The sequence below is a fragment of the Kryptolebias marmoratus genome, linkage group LG12, assembly GCF_001649575.2.
Source record: "Kryptolebias marmoratus isolate JLee-2015 linkage group LG12, ASM164957v2, whole genome shotgun sequence".
NCBI lineage: Eukaryota > Metazoa > Chordata > Actinopteri > Cyprinodontiformes > Rivulidae > Kryptolebias > Kryptolebias marmoratus.
Window position 1 is genome coordinate 13483375 of NC_051441.1, and position 19309 is coordinate 13502683.

General features: G+C 43.9%; 3 protein-coding genes across 3 annotated transcripts in view; 2 read left to right on the forward strand and 1 right to left on the reverse strand.

Moving 5' to 3' along the window:
* Positions 1 to 19309, forward strand: part of mapk8ip3 (mitogen-activated protein kinase 8 interacting protein 3) — a gene marked incomplete in the record, with an annotated part of 1049817 nt that overhangs the window by 914144 nt on the left and 116364 nt on the right.
* pold1 (polymerase (DNA directed), delta 1, catalytic subunit) lies at positions 320 to 9532 on the reverse strand. Its single transcript, XM_017428102.3, has 27 exons — positions 9292 to 9532; positions 8674 to 8862; positions 8318 to 8431; positions 8057 to 8197; positions 7746 to 7871; positions 7359 to 7527; positions 6940 to 7054; positions 6698 to 6827; positions 6418 to 6584; positions 6227 to 6331; positions 5966 to 6106; positions 5735 to 5845; positions 5367 to 5558; positions 4473 to 4561; positions 4272 to 4388; positions 3967 to 4080; positions 3558 to 3705; positions 2945 to 3040; positions 2682 to 2819; positions 2289 to 2464; positions 2026 to 2178; positions 1835 to 1937; positions 1616 to 1748; positions 1303 to 1416; positions 910 to 962; positions 683 to 780; positions 320 to 603 (listed from the first exon to the last, which is right to left on the reverse strand). The coding sequence occupies exons 1-27, from the start codon at positions 9299 to 9301 to the stop codon at positions 516 to 518; spliced, it is 3330 nt and encodes a 1109-aa protein (XP_017283591.1). The 5' UTR covers positions 9302 to 9532; the 3' UTR covers positions 320 to 515.
* gys1 (glycogen synthase 1 (muscle)) lies at positions 11172 to 19241 on the forward strand. Its single transcript, XM_017428182.3, has 16 exons — positions 11172 to 11350; positions 12879 to 12997; positions 13129 to 13310; positions 13978 to 14169; positions 15039 to 15224; positions 15390 to 15534; positions 15985 to 16102; positions 16174 to 16294; positions 16381 to 16487; positions 16578 to 16637; positions 16784 to 16976; positions 17142 to 17268; positions 17352 to 17447; positions 17560 to 17723; positions 17804 to 17884; positions 17977 to 19241. The coding sequence occupies exons 2-16, from the start codon at positions 12880 to 12882 to the stop codon at positions 18220 to 18222; spliced, it is 2136 nt and encodes a 711-aa protein (XP_017283671.1). The 5' UTR covers positions 11172 to 11350; position 12879; the 3' UTR covers positions 18223 to 19241.

Consider the following 19309-nt stretch of genomic DNA (forward strand, 5'->3'; position numbering starts at 1 on the left):
GGGAAGGTTTCTATAATCTGAGCAAAAATATAAAAGGGTAAAGGTTGAATGCGCCCTTGGGGTCAGGGGTCAGTCAGAGGAGTTCAGGTATCGGAGCGTCTCGTTCATGAGTGACAGCAGGACGAATCAGCTCCTGGTCCACAGTAATCAGGCCGTGGATCCAGTTTGTGGGGTTCAAGGAGCTGAGATCCGGCTGAGGTCCGACTGGGAGGAGAACCAGAGGAAGATTGCCTTGCAATCCCCTGGAAAAGCTGAACTGTTCTTGACCTGACCGCAGATAAGCGGCTGGATGAATGATCACCAATTAACGCTCATACCAGGATATTTTAAAAAAAGGGTTGATTGTTTTTTAACTTTATTTTATAAAAAAAAAGACACTACATGTCAACGTACTCGTCTTAGAAAACATAAAAAGGTGTGTTCTATGCATTTTTACAAACCCTGAAAGACAAAAACAAATACAGGAATAGGAGGAGAGTCTGTGGTGGTCAAATAGCCGTCAGTGTGCGCTCGTCTCACCACCCAAAACGAGACACCAGCTTGCTCTGATCGTCCAGATCCTTCTGAACCTTCTTCCTCATGTAGAAGATGGGACAGTCGCGGCTGCCGAGGAGCGAACAGAGTTACCATCGTCCTGCAGCGATTAAAGCTAGAAAACCTGCAGGTGTGTTCTTGTCTGTACCTGGTGCAGAGCACGTCCTCGTGCAGCGAGCCCTGGCAGCGCTGACACTGAGTCCACAGGCGGGAGAAGCGCTCCTCTAACGCATTCAGGTGAAAGATCTGCGGGTGACACATCGAACGGAAACAGGATTTCTGCTCAGGTAGCGCCTTCTAGATTGGATCTGAAGAAGTTTATTTTTGTGTGACAGCTGACATGGGTCAAAACATCACACCTGGCTGCTTGCTTACCTCTTTTTGATACAGCTCAGACTCCTTTTTCTTGCAGAAATCACACACAGCCGCTGAAAGGACAAACAATCATTAAATGCACAGAAAAACCACTTTGAGCCTTAAAGCTTTAAACAGAAACTCTGTGTGATCTGTTGATGCTCAGATGTTAACACAGATCCGTAAAACTGACCGAGTTTTAGCCATTTTTGCGTTTGCTAAGGTTGATTAGCTGTAGCGGCCATCTACATTAATCAGTTGTAGATTCATATTGTTAAAACCTGTCCGGTGGTTCAGAGGATATTTTGGTAACAGAGTTGCACACACATAGTTACATACATTAACTGGCTGCCTTTCATGGCAGCAGGCGACACAAATGACACTGAGAATCAAAGAAAAGGAAAGAAAACACACCATCCGTCTTGAGCACAGCTTTGCAGCCGATGCAGGTGCTTCTCTTCTGGGCAAATGCCATGAGGCCTCCGACCTTTGAGGTCAACACGGTCTTACAGCGTGTGTGGTCACCCTCTGGAAGACGAGACAAGATTAAAAACATGCAGCTCATCTCTCTTACGTCTAAAGAACGGCACACATTCGGCTTCTGCTCACGACTCTGGTTGTTTTACTGTTCGAACTACAGAGTTGGTCTTAGAAGTGCCTCTCCACTGACACGCGACTCATTTCACTAACATGCAAACAAGTCCTGCATCTGCGAGTGTTAACGCACTTAGCAGGATGCTCTCCGCCTTGCTCTCCCCGAGGATGGGCTCAAATATCCTCAGCAGGGGTTTGGACAGCTGCTGTTCCAGGTAGTATTGGGTGTCGATGGGAATGTTGTTCTCCAGCACGTAGATGGGGTCCTGAAACGCGGAGGAATCCGGATTATTGTCAGAAGTGAGACAGGACGCAGGAAACGTGTCAAACGGCTGGAGACGACGTCCCGCACCTCTGACTTCATGTAAGCAGCGGCTCCCTTCGCAGCCTTGATGATGACGTACGGGACTCTGTCTCCCAGGTTCGGGGCGCTACCCGCATCCCTTTTTCTCATCCTGTTACGACATCGGCGTTGAAAAGCACATTTCACAAGCACAGGCATTTTCTCCTGCGAGTCGACGTGTCGTTAGCGAATAATCAGACCTTTCAGCCAGCTCCACGTGTGCCTGCTTGCCAGCGTACTCCTGGGCTGTGCGCGTCAGCTCCTTTGTGATCACAAGCTGGCTGATGTCGATGCGATTGCAGAGCAGGTCTGAGATCACTTCTTTGGCGTGATCCACGGCACCCTGAGGATCCCTGAAGAGACCCAAATATAACAAGACTTCTGAGCACTTTATACTTGCACCTTAAGTATGAAAAAGTTGTAATTTATGTCCATATTTTGTTCTAAATGTGGACTTTTAAACCTGTCGATGAGGATTTTCTGCAGACAGGTGTTGATGAGGTTGGCCACCAGAGGGCAGTTGTCCCTGCGGACCGTCTCGATGCCTTTACAGTCCATCTTGTCATGCGTGTCCGCACTTGAGGAGAAATACAGGCCTGCGTAGCGCTTCTTATTAATCAGCAGGTACGGGTAATACACCTGTGAAGATCAGAAAGTCAAACCACTATCAGTTCGGCTGCTTCAGTTCGTAGGAGTTGCCAAATTCTCTCGAGTCAGAAATCAGAATTTATCTGAAACCAATTATGCACCTAAATAAAAATGGTTATAAAATTATATAGTATGTTTGTGCAGAGTTCTCATTATCAGAGACACGCCTCACTTTGTTTAAATGAAATGACTCTGACTGAAATGTCACCTTCTCAAACTCCAACTTGATGGGGGGTGTAAAATCAGAGGACACCCACTCAGCTGCTTCCTTCCCGATATCCATGGCCTCCCTCACAGTCGTAACTCCAAGCTTGACCATGACAGAGTCTGTGTCCCCATAAATGACCTGGGCAGGTATAAACCACACAATTCAGAGTCTAGGATATACATCACACAAAACTAACCTGATATCGAAAGCTTGAGTTGACAGAAATGAAACCAAAAAAGGAAGAAATTGTACGTATTTCTCACCTTGGCGTCAGCTTTATAGCCGTTGGAAATTGTGTATTTGGACTCAACCAGCTGCTTGGTTCGCTCGATCATCTGTCTCCCAAACCCAGTGACGCTCTAAACGAGACAAATGCAAACATCACTCAAAAATGATCATCAAATCTGTGGTTTGAAATTTTGGAACAGGCTTTATTTGCCCATGGAGCTCAAAGTTTTAACCGCTGGTCTGTGGACTCTCGTTTCAGAGCATTTCATCACAGACTTCAATACAAAAGCAATTCTTTCTGAAACCACATTAGCCATTACACTTATACCATCTGTAGTGGGGAAAAAAACAAGCGTATCAAAAAACAACAACAAACAAAAAAAAGATTCAGTCTGTCTGCAATATCCGGCACGTCTTTCGTACCGTTTGTTTACATTTCTTTCTCCACCTGTTCTGTGGTTTTCATTTAAAACAGTTCTCTCCTACATCTTTGTTGCTTTCTGCTCAGGGTGCGAATTCCCATCTGTGCATGTAGCTCAAACAAGGGCAACACCCCCCCGACTGAAAAGCAGCTGCTGCAGACACAAACTGAACTGGATTAGAGGCCCTTTCACTCTCCGAGTACTAATCGCACACAAAGGCGCTCACCTGCGAGATCTCCAAGCAGGGCAGTTTGCCCACCTGGGCCCCAGTGAAGCCATACACTGAATTTGCGCTGATTTTAAGAGCCAGCTGTCGGCCGTCCAGCACCTGCTTCTTGAAAGGGTCCGTTTCCTTCTTCAGCTCTGCTTTGGCCCTGTGGACAGACAGCGGGACAGTCTGAGAAAAAAAAGAAACAACGTCTGGAGCATCTGGATGAGATACATGCACACCGAGAACATGTTTTTCTGCACACCACAGGATTAGAAACCAAATTTTTTTGGCATATCCATCATTTTCAAGCGCATTTACTGAGATGCTAGGAAAAGTTAGCATTAAATAAATGTTTATATTGTTTCCTTTACTGTCATACATGTTTGGATTAATATTGATTTGTAGTTTTTAAAATCGTTCAAACCTTTTTCGGGCAGCCAGCAGGTTCTCCAAAATCTCTGGAAGGAGTCCTTTTCTCACCGAACTCTTTACGAACTGATCCGAGGTCGGAGTTTTGATGAAATCATCTGACGACAGTCTGCAGGCGCACAATTATAAACGAAAGCAATAATTAGGCTCGCTACAACTAATAGGAATCGAATACAGCTCTGAAAAACAACAAAAAAACTGTTTCTCTGACATGCAGTTTCTGAAAAGGCAGAAAAAGAGTTGATAAAAACGCGGTTTGTTGTTTCAAGATGACGTCCGAACCAGAAAGGTTGCGCTCACCCCAGTTTCTCCGCAGATCCTTTCTGCAGCAGGGTGGTGTAGCACAGATTGTGGGCCATCATGATGGACGGGTACAGCGAGGAAAAGTCCAGAGTGGTGATCGGGACGCTGTAATATCTGCACAGACGAGAAGGACGCGTGGAAACGATTGTAAGAAATCTGCATCAGCCGCGTGGCGACCCACCAGCAGGACAGACGTACCCTTTCTCTGGTTCAATGACCGTAGCTCCGGTGTAGTCCTCTCCACCTTCTGTCTTTACAACAGGCATGACCAGGTCCTGTTTCATCGCCTAGAAATAAAAAACACACTTACTTTCCAAACGCAAATGTAAGCAGCAACTACACAGTTTTGCCAATAAGCCATGTAACAAAAAAAAAAGATCAACTGCTATAATGTTTGTATCTATTTATGACAACTGTTTTTATCTCTTTAAACAGTCAAGGCAATCCTTGTTTTCCGTACAGCTGTAGAAGTAGGCCAAAAAGAAGTAAGTTACTGATTTAGGATTACTTTGGTTTTAAACCAAGGAGTTACTCCAAACTTTTGACAAGACGTACACCAGATCTGTGCAACCAGCTTGATTTTAAGGACTACAGGCAGTTTTGTCGCGCTGAGAACGAAGATGTGGTCAGCTGCTAAACTGATGCCCTTTTTTAATCACAGCATGCAACATTTTTAAAAGTTGAAAAGTTGAAACCAGCAGGACGAAGCCTTTACACAACTTATGTTCCTGATGAGCAGAAGTGTGCTGCGGACGTGTGTGTGTGTGTGTGTGTGTGTGTGTGTGTGTGTGTGCTCGAAGGATGTGGTGGAAAGCCACCGTGGCACATCTGATTAACTCCACCTGTTGAATCGTGGGAAAAAAACTCTGTGCCACAGTGTGGCTTCATTTTCTCTGATCGTTCTAAAGCTTTTTTATTATGACCTGAACAACAAGATCTCCACATCAGCTCAGACACAAACACACAAAAAATATTTAAACTTTTCTGCAGCGAAAGCCTTTCCCAAACCCAAAACCTTTAAGACTTCTAAAAGCAGCTGCTAAGTGACTCAAAGTAAATGTGAACAAACCTATATTTCTGTTTGTGTCTTACCTGCCGCAGCAGCTGAGAGACAACTTTGATCTGCTGTCCTCTTGAGAGCAAGTAGGTGAGCGGGACTCCGGTCACTCTGGCCATCTCCATGTAGTTGATCACACACATGAGTTTCTGCAGCAGCCGCAGCGGGAGATAGGCGTCTTTCAGGCAGTACACCGCCAATCTGCGCCGCGTTTGCTCATTGCCGTTCTGGCGTGGAGGAAAACAAGCAGTGGGATGGATGAATAAACTATTATTTTTATTAGTTCTGCTTGGTTTGACTTAATTGAAAAGACTGATGCAGCTAATGATTTGTTTTGTTATTGCAATCAATTCTGAAAGACCAGTAAAACAATCAGAACTAAACCAGATCCAGCGAGTTTTACCTGCAGGTCAGTAATGATGGAGTGCTGCACGTCCTCCTTCTGTTCTTGCAGAAAATGGAAACTTACAGCATTCAGTGTGTAGGAGCGTAACTTGTAGTCCCTTAGGAGAACCTGGGAGACAAAAAAAATAACACAAATCAGGCTGTGCTTGTAGTTCTTTCCTGAAGACAAAATATCGTAGTAACCATCTGTAGAGCGAACACTGAGGAGTTTATCGTTGTCAGAGCTGACCTGCAGCAGGTCGAACTGGACTCGGCCCTCCATGTTGATGGTCTTGTTCTCCCTGCGACCCATTTGTTTACTCTGGAAACTCGACTCTCGCAAAACTGACTTGACGCCCCGCATTCGGCCCAAGTATGGAAAATAATTCACCTGGAAAGTAGTGAAGATTTAGCAATAAGTAGAGGGAAATAAACGCATTTGTCCAGTATTTCATACGTTTTGGAAGCTGGTATGGTAAGAAAACAGTGTTGAAATGTGGCTCCATCAAACCTTTAAAGTAGCTGCCCTGTTGAGCAGGTAGGGAAAGTCAAAGTTCTGGATGTTGTATCCAGTAATAATGTCCGGGTCAACTGTCCTTAAAAACTCTGCCCAACTCTGCTCACCCAAAAGAAACAAAGACAAATCAAGGACATGCAGCTTAATCTTGTAAGTCTTTCTCTCTTAGTGACAATGGTGTATACCTGAAGAAGCTGTTTCTCCTGAGTAAAGCATAATATCTGAGAGCCGACGATGCTGGCGCAGGACTGCAGGGTGAACACTGTGCGAATGAAGGGTTCTGTCTCACCCTGACGCTGGACCATCGACGCGATCTGAATCACGGGGTCTTTATCTGGTTCTGGGAAGATTCCTGAGCAGAAAAACAATCAATACCAACGTCAAAATGTGTTCGATAACACCTCGGTTAAGCGTTTAAATAATTGGTGTGTTTGCAGCAACAACATAATAAAAAAATAAAATCACCTTTTCTTCCTGCGCACTCTATGTCAAAGCTGAGGACTCGAAGTGGTGCGATCCTCTGCCACTCGCCCTCTGCGGGGTGGCTAATCAAGTCCATCCATCCAACATCCACTTCGTACTGAGACAAAGAAAACTGCAGGAAAAACGGGAAAGGTGGTTGTTCATGAACATTGCTCATGCACGTATCGAACCCAGCAGGAGGTTTGTGACCTGCAGACCAATAATGCCTTTTAGCCAGACCCTACCTTTCCTGGGGTCTTAGAATCCGTGTCCCCCGCGCTCTTCTCTTCACGCACTCTGTACTTGCCTTTAGGAAGCTCAATCCAACAACATCCCACTACACCACAGTCCACCATGAACCTGGGAACACAGACTGGCTTTTAAACTAAAACAAAAAAGCTTTAAGATCTAATTAACTCAGAAACTTGTCTTGTAAGAAATTAATTCATAAAACAGAGCGGCATCGCAGCCTTTTAACTGTTTGTTCTCCATTTCTTTTCTGCAGAAATCAGTGAAATATGCTACTTCTGCAGCTTTCTTTGCAAACCACATCCAGTTACGATTAAACAAGTCCGACTTATTTAGGAGAAATTGGTCATTTTAACACATGGTCTGTATGTCACAATAAAAATCCTGCACCATATTTGATATTTAGGACACTCACCTGATTTCAAAATCTATGTTGGCCTCGAAGGATTGGTAACTCTGGACGGGGAAAGGACCAAACTTCAAGCCTTGTTCAAGCAGTCGCTTTGCAGGTGCGATGAGCCGAGGCATCGACATGGTTATCCTCAAGAAATCCAGAGAGCGTTGCCCATGGTAGCCGTACATGCCTTTAGGGCAAAAAATAAGGAAGCTATTTTATAAATGAATAACCTAATACAGTTGTAAAATGACATCATAGATGCTACCTATAGGTATGTATCCTAATTTAAGATCACGTTTTTAATCGTCTCAACAGCTGGATAAAAAACAGTAAGACAGCTTGTTTGAAAACTACATTATTATAAATAAAAAGAACTCTACGCATGTGTTCATTATTTGTACTTACTTTCTTTGCGGGTGATGTCCACAGCCAGCACCGTGATGGAGATGTTGTCCTTGTTTGAGCGCATGTCCTTCAGCACAGCCGAGTTTAACTCTCTTTTAAATTCACCTAGGTAATTAGACGTGAACCCTTTTAAGATAAACAGAAAAAGAGAAACATGTTAAGTTCAATAATCATACCTTGAATTGCCGTTTTCTTCTCCCAAAAGCATGACTGGACGCATGATCGGCTTACAACAAAATAAAGAATATTTGCAGAGAGGAAACACAATAAATAAAATAAAGACAAGTGTTTGAAGAAAGTTGCATACTCACCACTTGGTGCAGGAACGTAGAAATAAGGCGCAAAGCCATGAATATGACAACACACACTGTTGCCGCTGTCTGTAACACCAAACATCCTAATGATTGGTACTTTTCCTTGTGATTGCCCAGGCATGCCGGCCACTGATGCTCCTGCATGACAGGAAAAAAAGGAAACCAGCCTTCATTTCCCTTTCTCTCATATTAGGTAGGTTTCTACATCTTTTAATGTAATGGAAGCGGCGAGGCGAACGCAAATGTGTCAGTAATTACCCAAATAATAGTCCAGATCAATCTGCTGGAACACCAAAGTGTCCGACGATGGGTCCAGTGTGGGGGCATGAGGCCGACGCCAACGAGGGTTAAGGTCTGCTGAGAAAAGGTCACCTGATGGGACAAGAAGGTAAGGAAGGGTTGCAACCAGTGAGCATTGAATCATTGCACTATTTGAGTTTGAGAATAGTAAAGATAAAGTTATGCTTTACTAAGCAAACATTGCAATTTAACTTTAGTCAATTAGGATGATCAGTTATATTCATAACGGGGAAAAAAATGATAGAAATCGGAAACAGCTTTTTACTTTAATATCCAACATGGTTAAATTGATGGAGTGTGTGCGTAACACTCACCCACAGGAATGACATCATGTCCCGCCTGTCCCTCCATCTCCTCAGCATCCATGTCCCCGTCGTCAAACATGGATAACTCCTCTTCGAAGTGCGAAGGACTGTCCTCCCACTCACCAGCTGGTTTACCTCTCTTGGCCTGAGAAGCACCGCCCAGGAGAGGGCCACCATTGCGTCTTTTAGACTCCATGCCTACAAGTCATTTAAATAAAAAAAGGCAGAAAGAAATAAGGTATACTGATACTGAAGGTGATACTGATAGCATAGAGGGGACAAATATTTAGTTGACTCTTTATTCCGGACACTGATGAAAACTAGCATTTAGGCAGAAATACTTCCTTCATACGAAAGATAATTACAAAATATAGGGTTAATATTATCAGGTCTTAGTGTCTTTATGTGGCATACAAAGGCTATTAGCTGTGAAAGAAACAGCTAATTCCTGCCAGGCATAAATATACAGGGTGACATACATTTATTGACACACATTTAATGCTTTCAGCTCTTCATTTCAGAGGACCAGCATGCTATATGGTGAAAAGTATGTAACAGATTGTAAAAAAAAAAACAACAACACAGACAACAACACAACAAAGTGTTGTACTTAGCAACTGCACTCACCTATTAGCATTGAGCATTCAGTATTTAAATGTAAGATATAAGGCTTGTTCGGCACGGTAATCTAGCTGTAAGGTTTAAAACACGTGATTTTCTTTGTCAAAGATCAGGCAGATTGTTTTCTTAACAAGTCGCCAAAACAGAAAGCTAGCAAACGCGGATGTAAACACCAGAAAGAGTCGCTCGACGTGCCTCGTCTTCAGTTACAAATGACGCCTTTTGAACCTAACAAGCAAACTAAGTAAACACTGCGTTTGAAACGGAAGCAGAAATACCTCTGAGCTGTTCCTCAATAACACAGGCCGACTGTCAACAGCTCCCGCCACTCTTTAATTCGTGAACTTTCACCTCGGAAAGCGCGCAAAATTTCCGTCCCGTTTCTAGGCGCGAGAGTTAAGGAGTAGAAAGTGACGTCACGCATAAACCCGGAAGTTTAGCGAATTTCAATATCAGCGAAGAGGAAGTTGCGCTCGACTTGACTATACCCTAAACAAGAAAAAGTCCGTGTGTTCCTGGCAAATTTACGTCACGGTATACGCAGCAGGAAAGGAGGGGAATCTATCTATCTATCTATCTATCTATCTATCTATCTATCTGTCTATCTGTCTGTGTGGGGCAATATCTGCAAGGCATTAATGCTAACCCTTGCTCCACTCTGCTACAGCTTTGGTAGTTTGCTTTAACATGCAAATATTCAATAAGCTGGATCAACTGTTTTGATAAATGTTTTGCCATTTATCTCACTTTTCAGTATAAAGGTCCTACAGATGTAAGATTTTGATTCTTTACTTGTGATCAAGTAAAGAAACAATGGGTATGTTCCCTGCTTCTAAATGTTTGTGGGGCTCCCTATCTTTCTTGACCCATATATAAGTACCGAGGTCAGGGGTCAAGTGACAGGCTGTCCGTGCAGATCAGGGGCTGCATCTGCTGACAGAAAATGCCAAGTGTAAAACAGAGGGGCCTGCAGATATGCAGAGAGCTTAGGGGGCTTAATACCACAGGTCATGTTGCATTTTCAAAACCTCTTATATGAGTGTGAGAGCACCTTATGACTTGTGACTCACTTACTATGTTTTTCCTTGCAGGAAAAAAAGCATAATCATTGTTTACATTTATTTTTCATTTCATTTGGTGGTAGCAAACTATTCTGCGCATATGAGACCTTCAGTGGTCTGGAATGATTTTGTTGTAGTTTACAACAGAATACACGTGGCTTGCAATCGAGCTTAAAAATAAAATAAAATAAAATAAAATAATCACAATACATTTGTACGGATCAAATCATAAGCCAATCAATTTGTCCGCTCCTTATTTGTTCACCGGCACATGACTCGTCTAAAAATATTGCTAGTGGCTATAAAAGAGTTTAAATTCACATTAAACTGAAAGAAACGCATTAGCCCAACTCGCTAAAATAGAGATGACCTATCAGAGTAAATAAAGTTCATTGTGTTTTTCATAGTGGAAGCATAAGTGTAAAACAGAGGAATAAAATTATAACATTTCACCTTCATGATAATGTTCAACAAATTCACTTACTTTATTCTTTATTTAGGGACTATATATTAGTCTTGACTGCAAAACATCCTTGGTACGTATGGTTTAGGTGAACCTGCATCAGTTGATAATCCTTTTCTTTTAATTTTATGCAAACCCCGCCTCTGCTCTGCGCGCCGCTACTTGCGCCGGTATGAAATGGTGCGAACCAACTTAAACCACTGAAGGTCCCTTTAATTTCCTCTCAGCCAATCGCGTATCGCTGCTAAAAAAAAACACCCAATCACCTTCGCGTTGTGAGCGGAGGCAGGACGAAGAGGATACCGGGGCCAATAGGAGTGAAGCTCGCGAATAATGAGACAACGGGGACTCCGGTCTTTTTTTCTGGTGTCCCGTTCCTCAGCACCACAGCGGTCTGCAGCAAACCAATGCTAGTCCCTGACATTTAACCGTAGCCGCCGCCCCCTTCTTCCTCACTCCGCTGTTTTCCACCTTTTGGGATTGACCGCGACAGCTGCCCATGTTTAGCTAATCTTCGTGAAGTTGGGAGAAAATCCGAAAGGTGAGTCTGTGTGTGTTTTTTGCACCTTTAGAACAACGGTTGAACGGTTGAACAGTTGCTAAGGGCGCGCGCACAGGCACGCGGCCTCTCTCAGTCAGCGGTGGAGGTGCTTGATGTCACGTTCGCATCGCAACTTGCAAGAAGCTCGAACCATCGTACGTCGGCATGCGCGCGCGGACGAGAGGTCCGTTAGAGACGTTAAGACGCTTCTCGGTCCTTGTTGCCTGCGGACGAGCCTCGGTTCGGTCCGACAGGGGCTCGTTTCGGTTCGGTTTCGGAGCTGCGGGCCTAGCAGTGCAGAAGTACGCGGTTTGGGAACAAGGTCATGAGAATGCACTGCACGCAAACTGATTTTTGACGGGGCAGGTAAGCTAAATTAGACCCACCAAGCCCACTACGGAAAGCCGGAGGGTCCTCAAACGAAAGCTGGCCTTCATACGTTTTATTTAGTCAAAAATAAGGTGGCTTTTTCGTTCATTCAACTCGTTTTCTTTTCATGAAATCAATATCTACATTGAAAAATGTAGAGAAACGCATTCAAACTAATAGAAGTTCATATCAGGCATCAGTATGCAAAAGATGTCCTTTATCATCTTGTCCATTTGGGCCTAAAGCCAGTCCCCTGTGTGTCTCTCATCATGTCCTCTTCAAGCTGCAGCGTTTTGCTTGTGTAGACACAAACATCACACCTATAAATAACATGAACATTGTGGGTAGAGTTGCTCTACAGGTGGAAAAGACCCTCCCCTGCATCACACTCTGTTGGTGAGAACACAAAGACATTCTTTGGAGTCATCCATGTGTCTCAAAGTCATTTGATTACAACATATCACAGAGGAGCAAAGTCACCGGGTCAGGTCTGAACTTGATCTCTGGCTTCCTGCAGCTCCACATCCTTTTCCAGAATTTGTTTGCGAGGTTAACGCCATGTCCTGTCAAAATTGCTGCTCTGGAGACGGCCAAATTTTATGTCACGAAACAAATTTGTAGGCCTGATCTGTTTCTGTAAAAGCAAAAAGGACAAGATCCTTCGTAGGCAGCACACACAGTGACTCTCGTGTGTGTGTTGGGTGTGTATTTTACTTATCTGGGTTCATTTTACCATGTGATCTTGTGGCATTTATTTCAAGGAAATGAGCCAAACGTTGCAGAGCTGTTCATTGTGTAAAGGAAAAAAAAAAATTGAGAAATGCGGGTGAGTTATAGCAGAATGAGCAAATCTAATAAGTAATGTTGATCAAGAGGAAGTTGCATTTGACGTTAACCTGGAAGTGTTTTGTTGATTACAGTAAATGTTCGTCTTTGTGGGTCAGGCATGTGGCTTAAAATCATATTTACCTGAGGTTGTACGGCATAAAATAAAACAAAATTAGATAAAGAACACCACTTATTACAAGTCTTATGCTGTGTTGATTATTTTTGGTCATCAAAAGATTTCTTGGCTAAAATGTTCAACACACAACAGTCATGTTTTGTGTAGAAGTAAGGTTTTTGCCTTTTCAGCTGAGTGTGGTCTGTTTTTACCCAGCATGCCGCTGGCTCGCAGCCTGTCCGTCACGTCCCTGTCGGGGCTCGAGGACTGGGACGAGGAGTTTGATTTGGAAGATGCCGTCCTTTTTGAAATAGCCTGGGAGGTCGCTAACAAAGGCAAGTGTTTATTTTTTTACATCTGCTTTAGCTTGAAATGCTCAAAACCAGACTTTTATTTATTCCCAGGAGCTCCATTTTTGTCCCTGCCTTTGACTTTGTGTGTGTGTGTGTGTGGTGCTTGTTTGAAGTTGGAGGCATCTACACTGTCATTCAGACCAAAGCCCGGATGACCGCTGAGGAATGGGGGGAGAACTATTTCCTCGTGGGTCCCTACGTGGAGAGCAACGTGCGCACGCAAGTTGAGCTGATCGAACCCACCAACCCGGTGCTGAAGAGCACCATTGACAAAATGAACTCCAGTGGGTGTAAGGTACTACCACGTACACGCAGTAAACATATACGTGTTCTGCTGCGGGACAGTCATGCCAGCCACTTATCGTGCTTTAAGTCCTCTCGTCTTTCAGAGACAAGTGATAATTATCTTCTGTTGTATTTGACACACTGCGTCACTGATCACAACTCAAAGCCCGCTGACATTTCCCCACAAAGGTTAGAGATCGTATCGGTGCCCACCCCCCCGCCCCGCTTCACGCTCAGTCACACAGACTTGGTCCAGAAATAAACGGACGAGTGCGGTGCTTGCTGGGTTTTGTGCTGTGTCACTCGAGGATCGCTGTGGTTTTATGTGTCAAGGCTGGAAGCGGAGCCGTTTTCTTAAAGTAACAGTGCAGCCGATACAACAAAGTTGGCATCTCTCCGAGTTAGAACCGAGCCCAACTAAACAAGTCCCAATTAGACGTGTGGAAATTCAAAATGTCCACATAATCCACTTAAATCTGACCTTACTTTTAGCTTTTAGCAGCTTACTAATGCTTTTATTTGTGTCAAAAATACTCAGAATAGGTTGTTATTATTAAGGGATTTAATGCTATATAAAGTAACTTAGATTAGAGATTAGATTTAGATTTTTAAAGTATTGCAAATATTTTCCTCGATATAGAATAAAACTCATAATTTCTCAATCCATCTTCCCGCAGATTTACTTTGGCCGCTGGCTCATCGAAGGCAGCCCTTATGTGGTTCTGATAGATGTCGGCTTCACTGCCTGGTCTCTGGACCGCTGGAAGAGCGAGCTGTGGGAGCACTGCGGCATCGGCGTGCCGTGGTTCGACCGTGAGGCCAACGACGCCGTGCTGTTTGGCTTCCTGACCGCCTGGCTTCTGGGAGAGGTCAGTAGCTGGGTTTGAGGAAAGTGACAACGAACCACCTGCAGAACGCTGCCCGGAAGTAATCATTATAGTGAACCTAAATGAAAACTGATGAAATGTCTTTTGGAACAACTGGATGAAGAAGTCAGGGTTTTGTTGTTAAATCTGAGCCCTGAAACAACTGATGGGTTAAACCGTTTTGTTTCGGAGTTTAACAGACAAATCAAGCCAGAGAAAGCCATAAGACAATAGAAAACTGTTTTAAGGCTTTCTCATTTCATAATCTCATCAGGTAGTTAAAATCTAAAACCTAATTTAGCTTCTAAAATAAAGAAGGTTGCTTTAAATGCTAATAAAATCCTTGTTTGGCTACATAAAACGTTTAGGAAGAATTTCCACTCTATGTAATATAAAATGGATTTACATATTGTTTTTTTTTCATGCAAGAGAATTCAAGGATATTCATAACTCAAAATATGAAGTTAGAAATTTTCAGGCATTTAAAGCATGTCTGAGGCATTTTGTGCTGTGGTGAAGGTAAAATGCCTTTTTTTTTGTCTACAGGGCCAAAAACATGTTGGAAAAAAAGGCTACAGAGTTTTCTTAGATGAGCTCCTCAGTTGTAAAACACAAACCTCCAGAACAAACCTCAGAGTTCATAATAACCTTTCTAAAGAAGTATGAGCTGGAAGTTTTGCCGTGGCGACACTCTTTCATGAGCTAAACGATATATAAATCCTTACACCCATCTGCTCGCTGTGCACGAGAGACATTGTTTAATCATAGAAAGCTCGCAGTAACACAGAGGTGCTCAAACTTTCAACTCCAGCCGTGCAGTTTGTATTTCTAGTCAACAGAAATGCTGGTAAATGGGTTTTTTTCTCTCACAGTATGCAGCCCAGAGTGAGGACTCTCCGCACGTCGTGGCTCACTTCCACGAGTGGCTGGCCGGCCTGGGCCTGGTGTTGTGCAGACAGAGACAGCTGCCCATTGCAACCGTGTTCACCACTCATGCCACGCTGCTGGGACGCTACCTGTGTGCGGGAAGCGTGGACTTCTACAACAACCTTGCAAAGGTATGGATGCTTATTATATTCTTTCTAATATTTAGCTACAAAATCCAGGAAGGAACGTCACTCAGCAGCTGCCAATTCATCATCAGGTAGTTTTATTAAATATGCAGTGGGACGTGTTTATAATGGCAAGCAGTTAACGCCATGTTGTGTTTGTGTCTCGCTCAGTTCAATGTGGACAAGGAAGCCGGGGATCGACAGATTTACCACCGCTACTGTTTGGAGCGGGCGGCTGCACACTGCGCCCACGTTTTCACCACCGTGTCGCAAATTACAGCGATCGAGGCAGAGCACCTGCTCAAGAGGAAACCAGGTTCATTCATCTTACCCTTTACACTTAGACTTTGTGTTGATTTGGCTCTTAGTTTGAAGTTGTGAGGCGTAGTTGTTAAATAGATCACTTTATTAAGAAGCCAAATATGTCATTATTAGTTGTTATTTACTTTTATGTGAACAGACTTGAAGTGTTTTTGTCAGCATTTCATTTCAATTTTTTGTAAATATTTTTATTTTAGAAATCACATTTGTTAGTGTCTTTGGAAGGGAATAACTTTGTTTAAAGTGTGGCACTGAAAAATCTGCATTTGTAGGGCTTGATAGCCATCCCATTTTGCTCTCTCCCAACACCACAAACTTTTCTGCTTCCTGTGTTCAGCCTCACCGAGAATCAAACAAGCTAACTTCTTACTTTGTCAGCGTGTATCTGGACTCTTTGCTTATGTTGTGAACCTAAATGTCCTGAATGTTTTACCACCTCGCCCAGACATCATCACCCCCAACGGGCTCAACGTGAAGAAGTTCTCTGCGATGCACGAGTTTCAAAACCTCCACGCTCAGAGCAAGAGTCGCATCCAGGAATTCGTCAGGGGACACTTCTACGGGTAAACGCTATAGATTTACGATGCTGGTGTAGTGGTGAAATCATTGTTAATGAACGTGTGCACACCTTCAGGCACCTCGACTTCAACCTGGACAAGTGTCTGTTCCTCTTCATAGCTGGGAGGTATGAGTTCTCCAACAAAGGAGCCGACATCTTCTTGGAGGCTTTAGCCAGACTCAACTATCTATTGAGGGTAAGCGTGTGAAGCGGTTCCACCGAGCGTTCGGGTGTGTTTAGATGTCATGAATGTCGGCTGTAAAAGTTCTGCGTGTTGCACAGGTCAACCACAGTGACGTGACCGTTATAGCGTTCTTCATCATGCCAGCTCGGACAAATAACTTCAACGTGGAGACCTTGAAGGGCCAAGCGGTCAGGAAGCAGCTCTGGTGAGGCTGTTTGTTTTAGCTGCTTCTAAACTGAAAGTGCTCATTGTTAGCCTAAAAGCTAACTTTTGTTTTCTTCATTGTTGTCGACAGGGATACTGCTCAGACTGTGAAGGAGCGCTTCGGAAAGAAACTCTACGACTCACTACTTGTGTAAGTTGACCACTTTATCTGTAGAATATTGCCCTCTGATTACAAACATCCAAGTTAATAACCAAAGTGTGCAAGTTTTTCATTCGATTTACACAACTTCAAGGCAAAACGGATGCTTTTTTAAAAAACTATTTTGTATTTATTAGCGGGCAGCTGCCAGATGTGTCAAAGATGCTGGACAAAGAGGATTTCACCATCATGAAGCGTGCCATCTTTGCCACCCAGAGGCAGAGCCAGCCTCCAGTCTGCACCCATAACATGCTGGAGGACAGCAGCGACCCCATCCTCAACTGTGTCCGCCGCATCGGCCTTTTCAACAGCTCTGCCGACCGAATCAAGGTGTGACAGCAGCTGGCAGGAGCAAAGAATTGTCGACCCCATTTTAACACCATTTTAGGGAGTTAATGTGTGGAAATTGTTATATATCTGCATGAAGTAGCCAGCGTATTTATTATAGTATTCTTATGAAGGCTCACTTACCTGATTCTGAATCTCCTTCTTCAGATTATCTTCCATCCAGAGTTCCTTTCGTCTACCTCTCCTCTGCTTCCCATGGATTATGAGGAATTCGTCAGAGGTTGCCACCTCGGTGTGTTCCCTTCTTACTACGAACCTTGGGGCTACACACCAGGTAAGACTCGTGAACGCTGATGCACGTGTGGACTTGTAGCGTATCGTGTAAGAACCGCTCCGTTACATTTGTGTCATCACCAGCTGAGTGCACGGTCATGGGGATTCCTTCCATCTCGACCAACCTGTCAGGTTTTGGCTGTTTTATGGAGGAACACATCGCAGACCCCACATCGTATGGTACATGTCTTGTATTATTATCATTTTTGTTTCTAAATATATTGCTTTAAACAAAAAAAAGAAATACAGGAATCAGTGGTGCTGGATTTCATTGTGCCTTTTCTTTTGACAGGTATTTACATCCTCGACCGTCGGTACAAGGGGGTTGACGAGTCGTGTAACCAGCTCACGTCCTTCCTGTTCCAGTTCTGCAAGCAGAGCCGGCGCCAGCGCATCATCCAGAGGAACCGCACGGAGCGCCTGAGTGACCTGCTGGACTGGAGATACCTCGGCAGGGTAAGATTACAGATCCTAAACATTATCTTTCTTCCATGTATTACCTTCAAACTGACCTTTTTTCCACTCCTTTTCTTCAGTTTTACATAGCTGCTCGTCATATGGCCCTGGCTAAAGCCTTCCCTGACACCTACGTGTATGAACCGGAAGAGACCGCCTCAGTGAGTCAATTTTTGTCAGATGTTTAAAAGATAAAATGCTAAAACTGTTCATATTTTCAGCCTGTGATCGGCATCCCGTTTTCCGCTCTCAGACTGCAGGTTTCCGTTACCCCCGACCTGCCTCGGTGCCTCCGTCTCCGGCTCTGTCCCGCCACTCCTCGCCGCACCACAGCGAGGCCGAGGACAACGAGGAGGACGAGCGCTACGACGAGGAGCTGGAGGCCGAGAAGGACCGGGTGAACATCCGCCAGCCCTACAGCGTGCCGGTCAAAAACAAAGTCTCCGGAGTGCTGGGAGCCAACGGGAGCGGCGATGAGGTGCCGAGCGAGAAAAATTGAGCGCCACACAAACGTGCATCCGGTCATGCTGAACCTCACTAGTGAAACTTTTATTTGTTGCAATCATTAGTCATCCGTGCACTACAAACTTTATACATGAGTGCAGCTGTGTTAGTGTGTGTGATGAAGTTAGCTGTGGCTTTTGGTGGGGAAACAAAACGCATCACTGTCAGTGTCTTCCCAACCAGTTTGTACCTCAGAACTTCTAAAACTATCAGCCCGTTTGATACGTTTTGGTATTGTTTCAATATTACACCAGCAATGCAGCCAGTGGAAAGAGTAAACGCAGAAACGAGTATTGCTGGATTTAGTAGTTTACTAACACTGGATAATATAGATCTAAAACATTGAGGAAAAAATAGTGATTGAATGTCTAGTCTGTAGAGAAGGGTTTTATACTTGATTCAAACACGGGGTCAGAGCAGGGAAAACAGCATAACCCTCCGTTTTACCAGTTTGTCATCTTTTTACATTCAAAGCAGAACTGTTCACACTGTCGTAGCTTTATTTCAAATGCCTTGTTTACTCCAAACTTCCCCAAAAAGGAAAACGAGATGCACAACAATGAGTAGCTTCGAAAACCGCGATTCTTGAAACCGCTCTCACTTTGAGAATTAAGTGTTTTTCCTCCGCTCTGTTTCTTCGCCTTACTGCATCGTTTTTTGTTTGTTTCACTGCTCTGCAAACGCACGCACCTGTTGTTTAACGGCGCGCGCATGTGTGGTCCTCCATTTCTCAGCTTCAGGAAGAATTTATCTGTGGACGGAGAAAGATGTGTGCATGTGTGTGAGAGAAAAAGGGGGGGAAAGCAGGATTGTGATTTCATACGGTTGCTGTATTTTCAAGTATGAGAGGAAGGGATTAAAAGGAAGCTAAAGGTACGTCTTCATGATTTGTTTTGGAATGAACAAAATGGTTTTTACCAGCTGTATTCTGTCACTGTCACTCCACTGTAAGAGTTATTTGTTCCAGTGCTGTACCAGATAATGAACTTATAATAAAGATAAAATATATATATATATATATATATATATATATATATATACACCTGTTAGTATTTTACAAATGATACCTGGACGACTCTTTC

Bases quoted from the DNA above. Each gene is read 5' to 3' on its own strand.
- pold1 (XM_017428102.3), bottom strand. The intron at 6,828-6,939 runs GTAGGGTCTGGC...TTTTTCCTGCAG, and splicing joins ATTCTAAGACCCCAGGAAAG to TTTTCTTTGTCTCAGTACGA. The intron at 6,332-6,417 runs GTATACACCATT...TTGGGTGAGCAG, and splicing joins AGGAGAAACAGCTTCTTCAG to AGTTGGGCAGAGTTTTTAAG.
- gys1 (XM_017428182.3), top strand. From the start codon at position 12,880: ATGCCGCTGGCTCGCAGCCTGTCCGTCACGTCCCTGTCGGGGCTCGAG. The intron at 15,225-15,389 runs GTATGGATGCTT...TGTCTCGCTCAG, and splicing joins TCTACAACAACCTTGCAAAG to TTCAATGTGGACAAGGAAGC. The intron at 17,724-17,803 runs GTAAGATTACAG...CCTTTTCTTCAG, and splicing joins ACTGGAGATACCTCGGCAGG to TTTTACATAGCTGCTCGTCA.